The 21664-nt window shown below is 40.2% G+C and overlaps 1 protein-coding gene across 3 annotated transcripts in view; it reads left to right on the top strand.

Annotated features, from left to right (window-relative positions):
• Positions 1-21664, top strand: part of LOC131685076 (sorting nexin-27) — a 59228-nt gene that overhangs the window by 16371 nt on the left and 21193 nt on the right. The window contains exon 1 of one of the 3 annotated variants that reach the window (XM_058968504.1): positions 16431-16627. The exons of the other annotated variants lie outside the window; for them this stretch is intronic. Coding sequence (XP_058824487.1) covers positions 16596-16627 — 32 coding nt within the window. The 5' untranslated portion in view covers positions 16431-16595. Of the gene's footprint in view, positions 1-16430; positions 16628-21664 lie in introns of those variants that run through there. 3 annotated transcript variants of the gene reach the window in all.

The raw sequence follows: 21664 nt of genomic DNA, 5'->3' as shown, positions 1-21664 counted from the left end.
GATTCCTCATTCTTCTGGCTGTGTTCCAAAGAGTACTCATTGATGTTTCTCTTGACAAGCCATCAACGAAACGTCTCCAATAATTAGATTTTTTGGCACGACGTATACTGTCAAATTTGTTTTGCAAAATAAAATAATTTTCAAAGTTCTCACGTATACCCCCTTTCTGTTTCATAATTTCTTTGTAGGCAACTTGTTTAGCTTCATATGCATCAGAGCACTCTTTGTCCCACCAAGGATTAGGGGGCCGTCTATTTATTGTCATTCCAGGATTGCATTTCGTTTGGGCTTGTTCTGCTGCTTCAATAATTAAACCCGCTAAGAATTCATATTCTTCGGTAGGGGGTAGCTCTTCTGTCGAAGCAAGAGAAGTGGAAATTAATGTTTCGTATGTTTTCCAATCAATATTTCGTGTTAAGTCATAAGGAACATTGATTGAATTCGTAAGGCCTAATTCACTGTTAATTGAAACAACGATTGGCAAATGATCGCTACCGTGAGGATCAGGTACAACCTTCCACGTGCAATCTAACCGAAGTGATGTCGAGCACAGAGATAGATCTAATGCACTTGGACGTGCAGGAGGTCTGGGGATGCGTGTTGTTTCGCCAGTATTTAAAACTGTCATATTAAATTCGTCACAAACATTGTATATCAAAGAGGATCGATTATCATTGTAGAGGGAACCCCACAATACTCCGTGCGAGTTGAAGTCTCCCAGTATCAGACGCGGAGCAGCCATGGATTCCACTACCTCAAAAATTTGACGTTGTCCAATTTGAACTTTGGGAGGTATATATATAGAAGCGATAGACATGTCTTTGCCTTTAATGTTCGTTTGGACAGCTACAGCCTCGATGCCCGCAAACAAGGGGATGTTAATTCTATAGAAAGAATAGCACTTTTTAATTCCTAGAAGCACTCCTCCATACGGGGTGTCTCGGTCTAGGCGAATAATGTTGAAATCATTTAAGTTGAAATTAATGTTTGAGGTAAGCCATGTTTCACATAGAGCAAAAGCATCGCATTTTAAATTATGCAGTAAAATTTTTAAGGAATCAATTTTAGGTATGATACTTCTGCAATTCCACTGTAAAACAGTGATGGAATCTTTCATTGGAGGAGGTGAATTACCCATTGAAAGATACAATCGCTGCAAGGATGGGCCATTGAGCAATCAGCTGCTCTAAAAATGTTCTAATTGTTGGGAGGAAAGCTGAAAGTATACTCTTTAGTGGTTCAGAAATATTGAATGCTTTAAAAATCCAATCAACAATTTCAGAAAATTTCAATAATCCTACCCCTGGCTGAGGCTCAGAGGAAGTCGAAATTTTATTATTACCAGTAATGGTGTTCTGTTTGGATTGTACGTTCCCAAAACCGGGCGGAATTGATTTCGGTTTTGAATCGGAATTTTTCGGTTTTGCGCGCAGTTTATCTATTGGTGGAGAAATTTTAAGGCCCTTTCTTGGCAGCTTGGGAAAAGAAGACTGTTTTCTTTTTCTGGAATTTCCGGGTAAAACAAATGATGTACCTTCGCACGCTCCGTCAGAGTCAGACTGTTCCGAAAATAGAGATGCGTAAGTGTTTTCTAAGAAGATGGGTTTAGGGGTAGCATTTTTCAACATTTCTGCATAGGAGCGCTTAGACCTCTCCTTCAAGGATCGTTTAATTTTATCCTCACGCAATTTATAAATGGGGCATGCAGGGAGCTCATGTGAGTTTTCTCCGCACATTAAACATTTTTCTGAATTTTCATTGCATGTATCCTCTTGATGAGAACCCCCACATTTGCCACACCGTGCCTTATTGGAACAGTAAGTGGCTGTGTGGCCAAGCTGTTTGCAATTAAGGCAATTCATTACACGAGGGATAAAAAGGCGAACAGGGAGACGAATCTTATCGATAATGACATAGTTGGGCAGCGCAGACCCAGCGAAAGTCACTCGAAATGAGTCAGACAGTCGATAAACTTTTTTATCTCCTTCGTGTGATACTGAATGCAATTGCTTGCATTCAAGTATTTTTACGTCTTTAAGTATGGCGTCTTTGAAACGACCAACTCCATGCTTAACTAAGTCATCAACAGTCAAACTCGATTCTGTGATGACCCCATCAATTTCAATTTCCTTTGAAGGAATATACGCTCTATATTCACGTGTAAAAAGCTCGCAAGAAGCAATTGCATTGGCTTGTTTGAGACTACCAACGACAATGCGTATTTTATCTTTATTAACTTTGACGATCTCTTTTACATCCGAGAATCGCGAAGTCAAATCTTTAGAAATTTGAATGATATTTAGCGCCTTTGCTTTACGCCTAATAAATACAATCCATGGTCCCGTTGACGACTCTGGGTAAATTTTAATTCTAGTCGGATTTACATTTTCAGCATAAGGCTTAGGGGGAGGGTCTGTTAGTCGTTCTCCCATCTCTTCATCCATTTTACCTAGTAAGAAAAACTATCACAAAAAGGAATGAAAAATATACCTGTTATCTGCTATCTATTAGGTGACGAAGACACCGGTAGAACACACCTCATGTGTTACGTTGTAAACTCGGTGCCCGTTGTTTGACAATGTGACACTTGCTGTCCTTCTTCGTCGCGTTGTTTCTTCAGTAGAGAAATAGTCCTACCTGCAACACTTCAAAACTCTCTCCGATTAAGCTGCTCGTCGGTATCACCACCACAAGCGCGCTCTCTCCGTTTCCACTACCTCGGTAGACAAATGTGGCTACCTGTGGCTTGCTGCGAAAATCCCACTGTCGATGCGGCACTTTTCGGTGCCACTTGTTTTCCTTATTCGTCGTACCACTTCTGCGGTAGACAAATAGAGCAAATGGGTCTATCTGTGACGCTTCCCTCTCGTCGATTAGAATTGCCCGACGACACCAATACACTATATTTTTTTCTGCGTGTACAGGCACGATCACTGTCGATTTCTGCCACCGGGGTAGGCAAATTCGTCTACCCGCGGTTTGCTGTCAAAACACCACTTGTCGAGGATGCCGTTGACCACGCCTCCGACGTATCAACTGTCGACTCACACTTAACAAACTCGTCTCTCTCTCTCTCCCACAATAACGCATACAGCGTCTCGCACTCCGTCACTCTCTCGAGAACAAAACCTTCCACCTGGAGGCACAACCGTCTCGGTCGGTTGCAAAAACTGTTATGATGAAAATTTTCATTTGAGATCAAAGTTATTTCAATGGTCTAGCCATCTTCGAGAAATCGACGTAATTTTTATTTTAAATTTGGTTACTTCCGCCGGGGCCTCCGTCTATGGTGCCAATGTAGCTAAAGAATTTGTTGGTGAACTAGAACTACAAGTCCAAGCAGTTTTGGCTGCATTTTTGAAAAAAAAACTCATCTTTATACATTGATCGCAGTATCCTTTGAAATCGGAATTTTCTACGTGATCGTACTCATCACCCTGAAATTCAGGAACTACACGTCGGATCTACACAAAATTCAATAGTAGTCGATGGGAGCGCTTTACCTTTCATTTAAGACTAAGTTTGTGAAAATCGGTTCAGAAAATTCCGAGAATCCGATTTGGACAATTTATAACAAGATTTTCTTTGTAACCGTCCTCTTCAACTTGTAACTCCGGAACGAGATGTCGGATCAAAGCGAAAATCAATAACAGTCGATGGGAATATTGTACCTTTCATTTGAATCATAGCTTTTAAAAATCGATTTAGCCTTCTCCGAGAAACTGATGGGGACATTTTGTTAATTTATCCGCACATACACACATACCTACATACATACATACATACATACATACGGAAGTACTTGCATCGGTTTGGACATGCTTCATCACCTCTTTGCCCGGAGTGTGCGACCGTGCAGGAGACACCGGAACACGTGGTCCTCGAATGCCCTAGGTTCGAAGCAGCTCATAGGGGTATACCTGATGTGACAGTTGACAATATCGTCGAAGCGATGTGCCACGACGAGCATATCTGGAACGCTGTCAACAGAGTTGGTATGGGCATACTCTCCGAGCTGCAGAGGAGGTGGCGAAGGGACCAAAAAGGAGCCACAAATCGGGTTTCTAGAGAAATTCCGCCGCCGGGGAGCTCTCCAACTGTCTAGACTAGGTCCACCGTCGAGGACCAGTTGAGTAGTACGTGATGTAGCACCGAGTTTCTTGATCTTCGTTGGGTGTCTGTGAACCGGACGTCAAGCTTCACCGGAATCGCCGGAGCTCGTGAGTAGGCTAGATCCATCGCCGGGGACTGGACCGAGTAGACCGCGTCGAACAGGTAGCAGTGGGTCGTTGGGGCGCTGGTAAACCGGAAGCTACGGTCCACTCGGAATCGCCGGATAGACCCCAGTACCTACTGGCTGACCTGTGGAGTAGGCTAGATCCACCACCGGGGGCTTGATCGAATGGATCGGGACGACGCGGAGAGCTAAATGGCTCACGGAAACGAACATCACTATCGGGAGAAATCTACCGCTCGGATTTCTTCGTCGGAGTAGGCTAGATTCATTTTCGGGGACTAGACCGAGTAGTTCGCGAACAAGTAAGGGCGGAAGCTGAATGGCTCATCGGGAAAGTAGAGCGAAATGGAACGAGAGGGAGCCAAAGGGATCAAGAAATTGTGGTGCTAAAACCAAAGAAGAATCGGTATCGGGAGAATTTCCTTCACCGGGGAACTCTCCGTCGGTGTAAGCCCAAGGGCTCGGTGAATTAGACGATCTGAAATTTGCCGCCCAGATTGTCTTCGTACGGGAGGAGCACTAAGTCTCGATTCACTGCCAGCTTTCCGACTGCCATGCAGAAATTGCCAGTCTGTGTGGATGGTGGTGAACTGATGGTGTGTCGAGTAGTGGGGCTGTGACCCTACTGAAGGAACTAACTACTAAGCAGTTGAATTAGAGTGGGTGCTATGCACATAAAAACCCCTCCCCGAAGTAATGCCGTAAGGTAGTGCCGGGGAGGAATCAGGTTCTGGGCAAGAGCAGTGGTTTTTAGCGGGTCGGGTGATGGCAGCCATAACCTGTTCCCTGAGACATTTGGGCTTTTGTACTTTTTTCTCGTCGCAGGGTTTTCTTGAATTTTTTTTAATGCTCTCTAAAAATACATGCATGCATACATACACACAGAAATTTTGCGTTCTCGACGAACTGAGTCGAATGGTAGGGTGATGAGCCTATTTGCACCATGTTTCTATTATCACCCTACCCGTTTGAAGCCGTTGGTTAGAGCAGTGTCTGCCATCTTTGTCCAACGCATTGAGTCAAATGGTAGCGCAACAATAGGGGCACTCGATTCGAGTTTTCATTGTGCTCAAGCACGAGAATTTCACTGTTTTCAGCGCATTTGTGTTATTATAGTGGTTCTTAACAACGAAGCAAAGCGGTTCATGTCAATTTTTACGCATTCCATTGATTGTAAGGCAAGGAATTACCGAATTAGTGGGCACCTTGCTTAGTATGGTGAAAATAGGCTCATCACCCTATGTGATTTTCAATTTCGGAGTACGTGTGACTTTTTCAAAAAATGCGGAAACTAGTTTTCTGAAAATCTTTCGAAAGTGATGCGGAAAACCGAAATTCCCCAGCCCATTTTGGACAAAGTAGTCAATACGGAGCATCACAAATACCAAAAGTTTTTTTGAAATTTTATATATAACTTCACTGCAGATTTGTCTGTAATATCATCACTTGATGTCAAGTTGAAGATGACGGGCGGAGTATTTTTTTTTTCGAGAAACTGTACGTGCAGATCGCTTTACTGAATAGACGATTTATTGCCGAAATACAATAATCCGAAGAATTTATTTAAATATGTGTTCCTTCGCCAATCGTTTTTTCTTGGGAGTAGTCCTATTAGAGCTGTAGAGCTGGGTTCTCGGAAGGGCTCCCTGTTAGAATCACTCACTACAATTGCAAACGAGACGGAAAATGTCACCCACTACAGCATTGTGCTTAAGGTCAATTTCAGCGGGCCGTAATTCTGAATGTGATAATGAATGCACGGTTCAGATGTTCGGGCGTAGTGATTTTACGATCGCGTGTATCATCGCGAAGGGCTCAAGCGTTTGTATGTTAACGTGTTCGATCACATGGGCGCTTGTATGTTGCGTGTGCTAGTGTGTTCTTGAACGATCAGGCGGACCCTGAATCTGATACTTAATATCCAGCGTACGGTTCAGATACAAGAAGACAGTGATATTCCTCGTATCACTATAGTCCCCGTCCATGTTGCCATAGAACGTGTTATCTAGTGGATATGAGCGACATTTTTTTATTGCTCCAGCTGTGGGCATGATTCTAGTAGGCTGCTAGGCTTTCGGACGTGACCGATTCTTGATTGCACGGACAGGGACGTTTGTGGGTTCGCGTTTGTTAAGTGCTGAAACGTTTACTTAATTACCGAGATGTTTTAAGGGGGTCTTCTACTCTCACGGTTTCAAAATATCGATTTTTTTCTTTAATTTAAATCTATATGCATCTTAGAATACGCCACAGAAAGGATTTGGCGAAAATCATATTCTTTGACATGTTTCTGCGAACCGAAAGGTTCTGAGATACTAAACGCGGCGCACCACGATGGCGCGTAAGAATTCACCGGTCCATTCTTGCAGGTTTATGTACATGTGACCGTCTGTGAATGTGCGGAAGAAAGAATGCGTCGGACATGTTGAGAAGCGTACGTGAACGAGATTACGAAAACTGAAGAAAAAAACAAAGGTATCGGTAAGAAAGGAAAGGGAAAGTTAACGGACAAATCAATCGGCCAACTAACAAAATTTTATGGGCTGGCGATTCGGAGAAACTATGCGAAATGCAATCTGGGCTTTCCTCGAACACTACTCGTCATCGAACAAAAATCCCCAACACTCAAAGTGTTCACCCGGCGAGGAAGTTGGTGCAAGTGGGGTCAGGCTGAAGTAAAAGGAACTTTAGAAACTTTCGAACATGTCAGGATCTACGAAAGTCTCTCTTCTAATGATTTATTAGTAACATGTTTAGGAGCTCACACCCAAAACATGGTAAATGTTGTGACTTATTTGGCAGTCAGTATCTTCAACGAAGGATTTTCATCGATCTTACAAGCTATGGAGGTGATGGGAATTACTTTGGGGACTGAAACTGAAAGATGTGCTACTCGATTCGACAGTGAACGTATCAATTCTGGCAACACTGTTGTTTCTGGTTGACACTAATTTCATACAGTCCGCGATTTACTTCGAATTATTAGTGTTTTTTTAGTTATTTTATTCTTGATTAAGTGTAATTTAGATCAGTGATAACGTGTTTGTTAATAGCTGAGTGGAGTTTGTGGTGGAGAAGGGTCTGAATGACCACTAATTTCAAAATAAAATATATATGCCACCGCATTCGTGTTCAAGAAGAGTCTATTGTTGTGCTATAATTTTTAACCAAGCCTTGGCTTGCTGTTGCTGCTGTGTTGTTGTTGCTGTGTTGGTGTGAAGGAACCCACTAAGCGAATACATTGCGTATTGAGTAGAAGGTAACTGTGAGTACACCTATAGATACACCTTGTTATATCGATTGATTCATGCGATAGTTCTTTTCGTGTCTTCTACTGCCCAAACGGTTAGTTGATAAACGTAGAACAAAGTCTGAAGACAATCCGGTACACATTGTGGTTCCGTAACAACAGCACCATACATATTTGTGATCTCCATTGCCGCCCAAACGGCTACTTAACGACCAAATCGTTTTGGTTGTGGTTGAGTGGATTTAGTCTGGTAGGCTGGAAAGCAAACTTCAACGTTCGTTTGTTGAGTAGCTGTGGGAACTCAAACTCCATACGGTATCATTGACACTGTTGTCGTTAACTGCATACATTCACACACTCCTATGACTGTTTTTTTTAACACGGAACCTTTGGCTACACCTAACTGCTGTTGCTCTAGTACTACATCTCCATTGACTCTGTTTAGCGATTGACTATTTTTTGTGGTTTACATAGATTTGCTCTAGTGTGTGTTGCCAATATATTGTTTATTTGTTTACCTTTCTGTCTCATTAAATAGTCTGCTTCAACTTGCTCCCCTGAACCGATTACAATGGATAACGATGATGAATTTGTCTGCTCGATTTGTAATAAAAAGGAGTCCGATAGTTCGAAAATTTTAACTTGCATGTACTGTTTCTCGAGTGCTCATTTTAAATGCAAAAATATTGTGGGATATGCGGTACGTCGTTTGAGGGAAACGGATTATTTTTGTTCGCCAAATTGTTCAGCAATCTACCAACGAATTGTAACAATGCAAAATAGTAGTCGTGCATTGATTTCTTCTCTTGCTGCTGAAATGAAAGCAACCATTTCTGAAACAGTAGCTAAGGAAATACAAGCGGTTACAACCGAAGTTAAGCAGATTACTACCACTATCGAAAAATCCCAGGCTTTCCTTTCCGATAAATTTGATGAAATAGTTACTGACTTTAAGGATCTCAGATTAGAAAACGAAAATCTCAAAGCCGACATAGATCGCTTGAAAAAATCAAAAAATCAACTAGAGGTTACTGTTAATAAGTTGGAAGCTAATGTCGACAAATCGGACAAAGCTGTCTTGGGTAATAATGCTGTCGTTTGGGGTATTCCTACAGTTTCAGGTGAAAATGTGCCCCAACTTATTAGTAAACTGCTGCTCTGTGTAGGGTTGAGAGAAAATGCGGGATTAGTAGTATCTGCTGAGCGGATTTTTGGCAGTGGTAAACCGAGCAATGGCTTGGCTCCAATCAGAATTGTGTTTTCTAATAAAGATTCGAAAGAGGCTGTTTTTGCCAAGAAGAAACAATTTGGTAAATTATCATCGACCTTGATTGATGACAAGTTTGTTGTTAACGGAAGAGCTATGAATGTGACCTTGTGCGATGAATTGACTCCGCTGTCTCTGGAATTGCTCAAAAAGCTGAGAGAGTCCCAAGAATCGCTAAACGTGAAGTATATTTGGGCGGGAAGGGGTGGTGTTATACTAGTAAAAAAAGATGATAATAGTAAGCCCGAGTTGGTAAAAACTCGAGAAGATCTCAGTCGTGTGAAGAGACTTTTTTTGAAACCAGCGTGTACACCTGAGGGCCCGTCAACTTCTGTGCATTCTCCATCGCCTAAGCGGAAGAAAAGCACACAATAAGTTTTTTTTCTTTTAATTCTATGAAATCAATCAAATTAAAATGGATTTTACACCCAATACAATATTAAATAAATTTTATGATAACTTACACGAATTTAATAAAAAATGTGATTTAAATGACACGAATCTTTTGAATATTGTTCAGTGGAATGTTAGAGGAATTAATGTTTATGAAAAGTTTGATGAGTTGATTTACTTTGTAAATGAATGTAAACTAGGTATTGATGTTATTGTTATCGGTGAGACTTGGGTTAAGAAGGATAACTGTTGTGTTTTTAACATCCCTGGCTATCGTCCCTTTTTCTCTTGCCGTAGTAACTCGACAGGAGGTTTAGCAGTGTTTGTAAGAAGTTCTCTGGAAAGCAGATTGATAGATAACCAAACAATCGATGGTTTGCATTACATCCATTTAGAAATAAAACTTCGGAGCCATCTGTATAACGTTATTGGTGTTTATCGACCCCCATCATTCGACTACAACTCGTTTCAGAATATATTAGAAAATTGGTTATCTAATGCTACCCCGGCTAAACCATACTTCATAGCGGGTGATGTGAACGTCCCAATCAATCTTCACAATAATAACATAGTAGTTAGATACAAACAATTATTAGAATCATATAGTTATGTTTGCACAAATACTTTCGCAACACGGCCAACTAGCAATAATATTTTAGATCATTTTATTTGCCCTATAGATTTTGCTTCACAATTGCATAATTACACGGTTTTTAGCGATATTAGCGATCATCTTCCTATTATTTCGTCTCTCCCTATTTGTAAAGGAAAGAAACAACAAGAGTTAAGAATGACCATTGTCGATCGTTCTAGGCTGCAAAACCAATTCTCCAGATTCTTGAACAATTTTCAACCTACTGATGATGTTGAAGCTACCTTAAATACTCTCATTACAACCTATAACAACCTACTGGTTGACTGCACCAAAACTTTTACGAAAAATGTTAATGTTAAAAAAGAAAATTGGCCATGGATGACCTTTAGCCTTTGGCGGTTGATACAAATAAAAAATAATTACCTTGATAAAGTTAAACGTAATCCTAATGATGCGCAAGCTGCTGAAATGTTGAAACACGTTTCAAATAAAGTTAAAACCGCCAAAAAGCGATGCAAATGTGAATATTATGAGAATATACTAAAAACTTCTAGTCATTCAAACGTGTGGAAAAAAATTAACGAAGTTTTTGGTCGTACCAAAGCAAGTGAACCAATAAAACTAAAAAAGGATGGTTGCATTATCGACTCTGATCTACATGTTGCTGAAGTATTTAATAGCTTTTTCGCCACGATCGGGAACAATCTAGCTGACAAACTCCCAAAAAACAAATTTGATTTTCTGAAGCCAGTTAAGTCTGTTAGCAGTTCTATTTTTCTGAAGCCTGCCAGTGTTAGTGAAGTTGGAATCCTCATTAGTCAGCTTGATGTAAAAAAAAAAAAAGTAGGGGTCATGATAACATATCAGCAGATGTAATGAAAGCCAATATAGGACCGCTCTCTGTGATTATTGCTAAACTCTTCAATCGCATAATAGTTACGGGGTCATATCCTAACGTTTTGAAAATTGCTAAAGTTACGCCCATATTCAAATCCGGTGATTCTTACAACCCTTCAAATTATCGCCCAATTTCAACATTGTCGATGCTGAATAAAATTTTAGAAAAGCTTTTAACAAATCGGCTTGTTAGCTTTTTGCGTGTGAACGATGTTCTTTATAAATTCCAATATGGTTTCCGGGAAGGTTGTGGAACGGCGACTGCTATTACTGAACTCACTGATGAGCTAATCCGTGAAATTGACCAAAAAAAGGTCGTGGGGGGCTTATTCATCGACCTTAAGAAAGCATTCGATACAATAAACCACAGAATCTTATTAGAAAAGCTCGACCGATATGGGATAAGAGGTATTGCCAATGAATTGATTAGAAGTTATCTAACAGATCGAAAGCAATTTGTGGTAATAAATGGTGCCCGCAGCACTCTACGACCGATTGACATAGGAGTTCCACAAGGGAGTAACATAGGTCCTCTGCTGTTCTTGATTTTCATCAATGACTTAGGTAATTTGAAACTGCATGGGACTCCAAGACTTTTTGCTGATGACACAGCATTGTTCTATCCCCATTCCAATGTTCAGCCAATCATCAAATACATTGAATTTGATCTAGCGAGCCTCATCGAATATTTTAACGGCAATAACCTCTCACTGAATCTGACAAAAACAAAATATATGATATTTCACTCGCCACGGAAATTTTTTTTGCCGCATTCCGATCCATTCGTCGGAACATTACTGATTGAAAAAGTTTCATCATTCCAATACTTAGGACTTCATTTAGACTCATGCCTTTCATGGGACATACACATTCAACATGTTGCCAACAAAATCTCATCACTGTGTGGTCTTATGAAAAGAGTACGTTGTTTTGTTCCCAAAGATGCACTATTGCAATTCTATTATGCATGCATTCACTCAATTATTCAATATTTGATTGTCGTCTGGGGTCAAGCTGCCAAATCGAAACTGAAAAGGATTCAAATATTGCAAAATAGATGTATCAAAGTAATCTTTAATTTGCCTCCCTTATTTTCAACGGTTTTGTTATATACCAGTTTACGCCACAGAATTATCCCCGTTGTTGGTTTACGAGATACTCAAACTATTATTTATGTACATAATATTTTAAACAACCCAAAATTTCATCACAACATTGTATTCTCAGCTAGAGTAAACCTTCGGAATACTAGAAGCGCAAACGAGCTACTGAGAAGCAGTGCATGCACAAACTTAGGTTTAACGCGCATCTCAATCCACGGACCTTCCAAATTTAACGCACTTCCTATTGCCTTGAAAGCCGTAACAAATAACATCATCTTTAAAAGCAAGCTTAAGCAGCATATGATACGAAACGTAAACGAATATATCTTGTAAGTGTGTCAACCATCTAAGTGTGTAGGTTTTTCTGGCTCCTGCTAGTTTTTTCCTACTTTTTATTCTTTTAATATTATTTAGCCTATTCTAATTTTCGTATTTGCTCGTAACCACAAACGTTATCACTTAGTTATAAATTTAGTATTTAGAATTCAAATAAGCTTTGTGAATCCCTTCAAAGGAACTTGATTCCACTGGGATTTCACTTTGTTCATTTTTTTTGCTGTAGTTTATATCTCCGCGTATTTCTGTTTTGTTTTTATTATTGTTGTGTCCATTACCAGGGGACTCTCTGTGTGAGTTTCTTGGTGTGGGGGATAGTGGAGGGTATTTAAAAAAAAAAAAAAAAAAAAAAAAACTCGTTCTGAACGCAAAGTGGGTGGCGCGGCAAAAGAGGCCCGAATTCAATAGAGCAGCGATTCTCAACCTGGGGTCCGCGAATTCCTAGGGGGGCGTGAAGTCATTGCTGAGGGTCCGCGAAGAAGTTTTTTTTATTGTATCAGACTGAAAATAATATATTGACAGCATATAAATCGATGTTAAGCCGTGGGGATCCGCAACCGCCCAGGGTAATTTTGAAGGGGTCCGCGATCGCCTAGGATAATTTCGAAGGGGTCCGCAATGACCCAAGGTGATTTCGAAGGGGTCCGCGGAGCAAACAATGTTGAGAACCACTGCAATTGAGGGAGCAAAATGTGGACAACCAAGAACATCTTCGTGATGAGGAAAGTGAGCTCTACGGCCCCGGTATAGCAGAGTAACTAGTAATGTACTACAATAAAGTTATACACCGTACTTTACTTTGAACGCGTTTTCTCGAAAATGGTAATTTTTAAGCGGTTAAGTAAGACTTTTCATAGAAGTACTGGTCCGATTTCAATAATTTTTTCTTCAATTGTTCAGAAAACATACCGCTATGCTTTCCCAGATGGGATTTGCAAAATGTGAATTTGTTCAATTTTTTTGGCCCCTAAAATCAAAACATGCATCTTCAAAATAAAAAAAAGATTAAGCATTTTACTCAATGCTTTACAATTTATTCCCCAAAAAGTGCTCAATTTTAGATCCCCTTAATACGGTTCAGATACTAGAAGACAGTGAGTTTCCTCGTATCACTAGAGTTCCCGTTCATGTCGCCATAGAACGTGTTATCTAGTGCAGTGATTCTCAACCTGGGGTCCGCGGGGCCACGAAGTCGTTGCTGGGGGTCCGCGAAGAAAAATATATTTTCCAAGCGCAGATTGAAATTTCAAGTCTTGTTTCTTAACAAACTGAAAATAACATATTGATAGCATACGAAATCGATATTTATCCGTGGGGGTCCGCAACAACCCAGGGCGATTTCTAAGGGGTCCGTGTTACGAAGAACCGCTGATCTAAATAGTGGATATGAGTGAAATTTTTTGATTGCTCCAGCTGTGGTCATGAGTAGTAGAAAAGTAAACTAATATAGGAACACAAAAACAAATTAATGAAGTAGAAGATAACAACACATGTAACATGCAATCAAACTATTTGAACTCGCGTAGGATATTAAAAACCTAACAAAATTCCAGCAAATAAATTTTGTCGAACTATGCTGAACGGAAATGGATGATTCACGTGCGTCGGTAAATTAATCTAAACTTCCCGAATTAATCGAATGAACACCGGAAAAAAGTGATCAACGAATAAAAGGATAAAATTTCTCGCAGGACAATAAGTTACCCACTATTCTATCATATATGCCAGTTCTGCATTCATTCCCTTATTCAGCTGTTGCAAAAGAATCAGACGAATCAACAATAGAGAGTGAACCAAATCAAACGTACCGGCCTGCGACAACTCGCATCTCCCATTCATACATAAATATACGACTAGCATATAACAATTGTACATTAGTACTAGAAAAACTACGACTATTACTCCAAAAACACTAACACTGATAGGCATCTACTTTAACATTTCTTTAAGGTTCAACTGAGAGTGCATCGAAAAGCGGCCATCTCTGTTAAAAGCGGCTTCTCGTTGGCATAAGCCTATTTTATCATTCACTTTTCATTTGAGAAGAACACCATTAATTGCGAATAAATCTGTACGGGACTGACAGCGTGGTTTTCTAGCTTTGGTTTGGTTTGGGGTAGTCTTAGTTTTGCGCCGCTTTGGTGTTTACATTGGCTTTTTTCAGGAAAACTCCCGAACAATAATAAAGCATGAACATTAAAAAGGGCATACTTATCCTTACTTATTTTGTAATTTATACTTACTTATTTCATAAAGCCGATCTTGATTTCAGCGCCCACTAAGTTGACGCTCGATGCCTGACGCAATACTAAACTTCAAGAATTTTAATTTGTTTATTTGACGTATAACCATTTCCAATCAGTTTCCACGCAGGGTTTTTGTACGGTGTGATGTTTGATTAATGCGTGAACATGGCTTTCTGATAAAACGAAATAAACTGATTCGTATAAAGCTGGAAGGTCATAATAGTCGGAGAGACATCCGACTCGTTTGTGACGGTTGGATTGAAACAGGGCACTCACTAATCTATTGTTCACCATAGCGCTCGAAGGTGCAAGATCTGATGTGCAAAGAAACGGAACCATCATCACGGGATTTAATATGATTCTTGGCATCGTGGACGACATCGACATCATTGTCGTTGATCGCAAAGCTGTGGAAGAGGCATTTGTGACTTTCAAAAGGTTAGCTGCGAGAATATGACTGACTATAAATTCTGACAAGACATAGTACATGGTGTTTTTTATTTCGATTATAGAGGTTTTAACCATAAGGTCATTCACCTCTTCGAGTTAGAAAAATATCTTATGAAAAATGTCTAACCCTATTTGTGGGTTCGGGACTGGAACCCAGGTGCGCTGCGTACAAGGCAATCGATTTACCAACTACGATATACCCACCACCTTACATGGTGTTGTTTCCAAAGCGAAAATCGATCGGGTACGGCATGAAGTTGTCGACGAATTGGAATTATCTTGGCACACTAGTGACATGTGGTAACGATATAAGCCTTGGTGTAAAAAGCGTGTTGCGACTACGAAAAAGTCTTTCTTTGGTTTACGTAGTCAGCTGATGTTCCGTAAACAGCTGAGACTTCCTGTTAATCTGTAAGGCATGGCTGTTAAAGGAAGCAGACTATCGAATGGCGGTGCAGTAGAAGATGGGGTACCAATAATTCAAACATGCTGAAATCGAAAGACTGATAAAACGCAGCAGACTAGAGTGGGCTGGACATGTGTCGCGAATGCCGGCAGAGACCTGAAAGAAGGTAGTCGACATCGCGGCAGACCCCTTGCTCACTGATTGTGGGAAGGACAATGCGTTTGCGGCGGAGAATGGTGAACCAAGATCGCGTAACATGGAAATCTAAAATACATTGTTGGACCGCAATGATGATGAGAATGTACTGTTTGATTACTAAACTGGCTCGGTGTATAGCGTGAGTTGTTTAATTTTAGTTCCATGTGTTTTGAATTTGTTGTCAGGTAACACGAAATAGATGTCTCGACCGGCATCTCCATCACAAGGGAGCTGTTAGTAATACTCGAGAGTCGAGAAGAAGTTTTCCAGATGCAACAAGTTTCACTTCATCGTAGTGCGACATCTATTTCTGATTGAACTTGTGGCAAGTAGACAATTGTTTGCGGTTTGGGCAGTGTTTTTTTTGCCCGAAAAATTTGCTAAACTCATGTTCTGCAAAACGAAAATTTCCGTTTGGTTTAAAACGTTGATCAATATCAATATTAAATGACGTAGATGATGGAACTGGATAAAAGCAACTTCGATAAATTTTCAGATTTACGAATACACGGTTGAATCTAGCACAAAATTAGAGCTCAGAATTCCAGATCAAAGTAAGCGTAACTTTATTCTTGCTGACTTTTCTATTCACTGCCTAGAAGTACGGTAATCAAATCTATTATCCAATCTTTGAGTGTAACATATGTATAAAAATGTATCCTTTAAGAGACGAAAAAAGATTTAAAATCTATGTGGTAATAGTTGTGATGTGGCCGAGTTCCAACATTTACCATTTTGATTTTCCCAGTGCTAAGCGTTACCGTGTCTATGAGTTCATCACCTTATTAATGCTTCATTTGTCGACTCCATTCCCGTAACCCAAGTCCGCTAGACGGCATCACGCAAATTCTTATGATTATTTCCATACAGCATCAAAGTTTCACTCGTACGCTATAGTACCTACGTAGAACCACAACCGAAACGCACGGAAGACAATTTATTCTAAAGAAAGTCAAGGCTGAAAGTGCTATAATTTGATTATGAGATTTGCCTTCGTCGGTGTTGTTGTCGATGTGGCACGAACCATCTGTTTGGTGGGAACTGTGCTACTGCGATGGTGTACGGTTGTGGTGTGTACTGTGCAGCGTCGACTAACAAGTGGCATTACGTTTTCGGGGTATTCAATTTTTTTTTAATTAAATAACTCTACGTCAGTGATACAGGTGGCGAAGTTCACAAAATGAGCAAAAAGCGCTCTCTGCATTTTTACTACATTGATGCGATGCCATTCCACAGAAATTACTCACCGGTAAGGTGTAAAACATGTGCCATTTTTCCCTTCGACTAGCGTACATCAATCAACGTGAGTTAATGTGCATGTAGCGACTGTCGCAGCACCGGTATAACTGAAGAAGGCCACGTGTTTCACACATTTTATTCTTGATTTAGTATATGGAAGAACCCGGTGGTGCAGTGGAACTTCTTTTACAGCCGGTCGTGAAAAGTAGCACTATGCGAAACTGCATAAATATATGTACATAGTCTCAGATACGTCTAAGGCATACACAAGTAAGCATAAGGTGAATAATAATAAGCACTCGGGAATCAATGCTGCATATAGTTTGAGTCTAATGTGGCACAGATTCGAAAAGACTGTGCGATCGTAGCAAGGGAATGGCAGAAGATGAAATAAATGATTGAAGGTTCAAGTGTTCGTATCTATCTAAAGAACGCAGTAAGATTGGAAAAAAAAATCTTTAACAGCTTTCTAGGTGCTGTGGGTTCATATATCTTTTCTGTAATCATTAAATTGCGATTTTCCCATATAAATACTAGTATCGCACTGTTAGAATTACAGGGGACCTATTTAAGCAACTAACCTTTTTAAATAGGTAAATGTGAACGAATTTTTTAGTCAAAGTTTTTAATTGTTAATTTGAAACCTCAGCTATATTTGGAGCCATAAAAAATCATTTGCATCACTCCATGGCGCTAGGCGACGATTTGCAAAACTCTACGTTTTTTCCAATGTAGGGGTAATTCGGACCTCCCTACGAGGCAATCCAGACCGTCCTTTTTTCTTGCGATGGAATTATGTTCACCTAAGAAGAAAAACAAAGAAAAAAATGTGTTAAAAGGACTCAATCTGGCTAGTAACATCTGTCGATTGGTGCAACATGTATGTTCTAGGTTGCAGCGTGTGCAATCGTGTGCGCCGACGCAAACCGCTGAACGGTGGCTGATGGAATTGGCCGTCCGAATAGCCCTGTACGCTCATTTCGCACAAAAGTGGTGAGCGTCTTGAAAATATCTGTGTTTTCATCTAAACCAAAATGATTCCATAAAATAGTAGCTTCAAGCTTCCCAAAACACGTATTTTTTCACTTTTTTTGTTGCATTAATCACGGTTTTGCCATTATAAAGGAAGTCTCACATCAAATTGCATCATGGAAATTTTTTTATCGAAAGTTACCCATTGGGTATTTTCTCTTGAAAATTTGAGTAGAAGTAATTTGCACTGTATTTTTATCGCCGTCAGCTTTTCGAAAATTGGAAAAACCGCCGCCTAGAAAATTCTCAAATCTCTTATCGGGACATCGGAAGCAACTTGAAATCGTGCAGTCAACGGTGAGTCGAATGATTAAACGTTACTATCAAACTCTGAGCATCGAACGGAAGTAGAAATGTGGTCAGAATGGATCTTCAATTAGTGATCAGGATCAAAGGCATGTAGTGGAAGTGTTTAAACTGAATCCCAATGCTTCGGTCAGGGACGTAGCCAAAAAGTGGAATCTGTCCAAGTCTTTCGTTCAGAGAGCCACGTTCGGGAATATGGGGACTGTCAATGGGAAGATCTATCTTAATGAGTGTCCACAGAAGCGCCTGCTTCCTCTGTTGAAGTAACACGAGGGCCCTACGATCTTCTGGCCGGATCTAGCTTCGTGTCACTATTCAAATGTTATCCTGAACATGAACCCCCTCCCCCCGAAACAAAACTGTTCGAAATAATAAATCAAAATGTTTTGCTGGATATGTAATTGTTTCCGTTCATATGCCACTTTGAAACTACTATATAGAATACTAAGCAGCTGAACATGTCCTAAGGAATGTACTTGATATAAAATACTATTGCTTGCTCTTCTGTGAAAACCATAAAAAACCAATCAGTGCTTTCTCTTAGCCAAATGGCATTACTTTTGGGTTGACTACCAAGAATCGCTACTTGAACACAAATCAAATTTTAAGCTGCTCTAATATAACTCTCTCCTCGCCCAACAAAATCTCCAACTATCCCTCGCATTTCAGTAGGAGCAAATCCTGTTCAGTCCGCCCGTGCTTTAGAAATAGCTACAGAAGCATGTTGTCAGATACTTTAGTGATAATAAAACGCATGGCGTATACCCGAAATTTGAAACGTGTGTACCTATAGGCTCATTACCCTGCGTACCTACAAACCGCCGGAAACATGTTGGCAGGAGAATTTCATCCGCCTCAACCCAACGCACACAAGAGTATAAAATTAAATTGATTTGCCCCAACGTAGAGTCACAAGTAGCACACACACATCGCACATTGCTGTGTTGAACTCTATCCAAAACTAATCCAACCAACCCCTCACACCCACATTGCAAATCGTCGTGTGTACACGACTCGAACTTATCGCATTTTCATACTCGTTCGTGTATGCAAAGTTTTAACTCTTCCCTTAAAACCTCTATACTAATAATAAAAAAGTGGGCCAAGTGACATTGATCACTTTTCGAAGTAATCATTGCATATTTTTAGACGCAACACATTTTTTTCAAGTTTAACATTTTTAAACCATGTACTGATGTAAGGAGAACAAGATTGGGTGGGTTTACCTAAAATTTTCTGCTTACAGCTATTTTTCCAAAAATGATTTCAAGTTGATGTCCGTTTTCGTATTCCGGAGTGACTTTGATAACCTGCATGATCACCCACATTAAGTTATTGATGTCAATGTTTTTCATTCAAATGTTTGTTTAAGCTAATTCTGGAAATATACTCATTATTAAATAGATGTTAAATGGTATTATACAAAGTATTCAATGTCCTGTAAAATTCGAGTAACCAAAATTCGTATAGTTTATGTCCAACTAGAATAAAAGATTCTGAATTGGTGAAGCACTTTTGGAATAGGTCGTAGTTTTTGATGCTCTCTAAAGTTGTTAAATTTGAAGTGATTTGCGGGTTGGAATGCCCAGAATAGTGTACCGAATGATAAAACAAAGTGATTCAATTCATTGTGATGCAAATTTTTACAAGTTTCCACTCGTGCGCAATGGAAATTTTTAGATTAAATTATAGCTAAGTTCGCTGAAAAGCGCAATTCTCAGCAGAGCTCGTGAAAGTGTTTGTGTATGTTCCGGCTCTCAATTGCGAATCTTCGTGGTAGTAGTAATAAAGAGCGAACCATTAACACTGCCAACGTGGAAGGTGTGTGTACGCCAAAGATCTCTGCTGTATGGAGCATGGAGAGGAGCATCAAACGGATAAGTTTATTTTGAATTTATTCTTTTTGTGTTAGTGATGGGAGCTTGCATTTAGGATTTTTGTTTTAGGGTAAAGTGCCTGTTTTCACCGTGTTGGGGAGGGGCCTCGCTAGGTCGTTGGTTGCTCGGCCTGCGGTCGATGGGGTGCGTGCGGGTTGGCATCGACTACTTTTCTACTACTTTGTTTGGAGCCGGGATAGTAACACGGGCGCTTTGAGAGCGGTGAGGTACTTGTGTTTGGGCGCAGCGGGGACTCGAGTCGGGATGGCGGACGCTGCTCTGGCCGGCGGCTTCGGATGGGTGGGGTGATGGTGGAGGCATGGTGACGGTAAGCTTATCGCCCTATATTTCCTACGTGTTTTAACCGGTTGTAGTGTTCATTCGAGGTGACCGGTTCTTTTGAGCGGCTCTCCATGGCAGTTTGTTTTGATAGGTACCGAGCGCAGCTGCAGTACAGTGTGCATAGGTATGTTTTTTCCTGCTCTTTTGAGCTTTGGAGCTGTTTAGTTCGCATTTACACAATCCGCGCACTGTTTGACAAACTGAGCATATTTAATGCACACATAAATGGTTGCTCGTTTTTTAGAAGCGAGTGTGTCGGTGGGATTTAATGGTTACGGGGTGTAGTTGGTCTTTTACTCGTCTATTTTGGAAGGTTTTGGTTGTAAGTTTTTTTGTGGAATTAAGGACGATTTTTCAAAAAGAAAGTTGTTTTTTGTTAAAATTTCCACCATCTTGTTCATAATTAATATAATAATATATTAATGAATTTTTGAAGGGGGATGGGTCGTGGACTGAATGATTTTATGTGGTTTGGGGCCCTTTTAAATTGTTAATTTTCGGTGAACGTGCGAGCGCCGGTTCATGGTGCCGCGTTGCATCTATTTTACGCATTGGCAACTTCGTGGTTCTTTGAGGGAGTGGGGAATGGGATTTCGCGTACAACTGTTTTGTAGTTTGCAAGGAAGCTGCAATCCGTTTTGCCTTTTTAACATGTCGGAGGGTGAAGTAAGACACTCCTATGTCCCCTTAAAGCTAAAAGAAATTCTATATATATAGAATATCATCATCATCTTTCACAACTGTAATTCTCATTTTTTACACTTATCTAGTACTCAGTATAACCAATAGTTAGCATAACAATAAATAAATCGCGCGCGGTAATGATTGTTTAGAACCGGCACTTTATTGTTGCAATTCAAGATTAGTAACAGTTCCTCTTACTACGAAACCACTCTACCACTTAGATTCGGAATTTTATTCAAACGATCGCCGGGAAAACTTTACACAGACACGGCAGAATACACAAAACATTCGCGGCGTGATGAAAAATTGAACGATATCGATTTATTAAAATATAAGCAATACTCCTCATAGACGGCTATCCGGAGTTTATTTTGCATATTTAACCAATCGCATTAATGCAACAAATGATAAATCTCCCAAATTCTCGGCAGCCGGCTGCCCAGAGCAATTTTCACATGATAACGCTACCGGCACACTTACTATCAAATATCCCCTTCCCGTGATACATGTGGAGATGCAGAGGATTCCTCGGTCTTTAGCAGCAACATGTATCGGACTAACATTCCTTCCTTCCCCAGAAGATCTGCATTCGGACGTGGCCGGCGTCGGTATTGATCAGCATGCAGGGATCAATATAGATTGTACAATGTGGCTCATCGTGCTATTCCCAAGCATTTTGTTCCAATCAACATTTTACAATCTCAATTGGTTCTGGTCAATAACGGAGTAGCAACCACGGGCGATCTCTTATGCTTATGCTTATGCTTATGCTTAACTAGAATAAAAGATTCTGAAAATCTTTAAAA

This window comes from Topomyia yanbarensis, chromosome 2 (assembly GCF_030247195.1).
Source record: "Topomyia yanbarensis strain Yona2022 chromosome 2, ASM3024719v1, whole genome shotgun sequence".
In the NCBI taxonomy this organism is placed as follows: Eukaryota; Metazoa; Arthropoda; class Insecta; order Diptera; family Culicidae; genus Topomyia; species Topomyia yanbarensis.
Note: the sequence above shows the minus strand (reverse complement) of the source record. Positions and strands in the feature narration are given on the sequence as shown.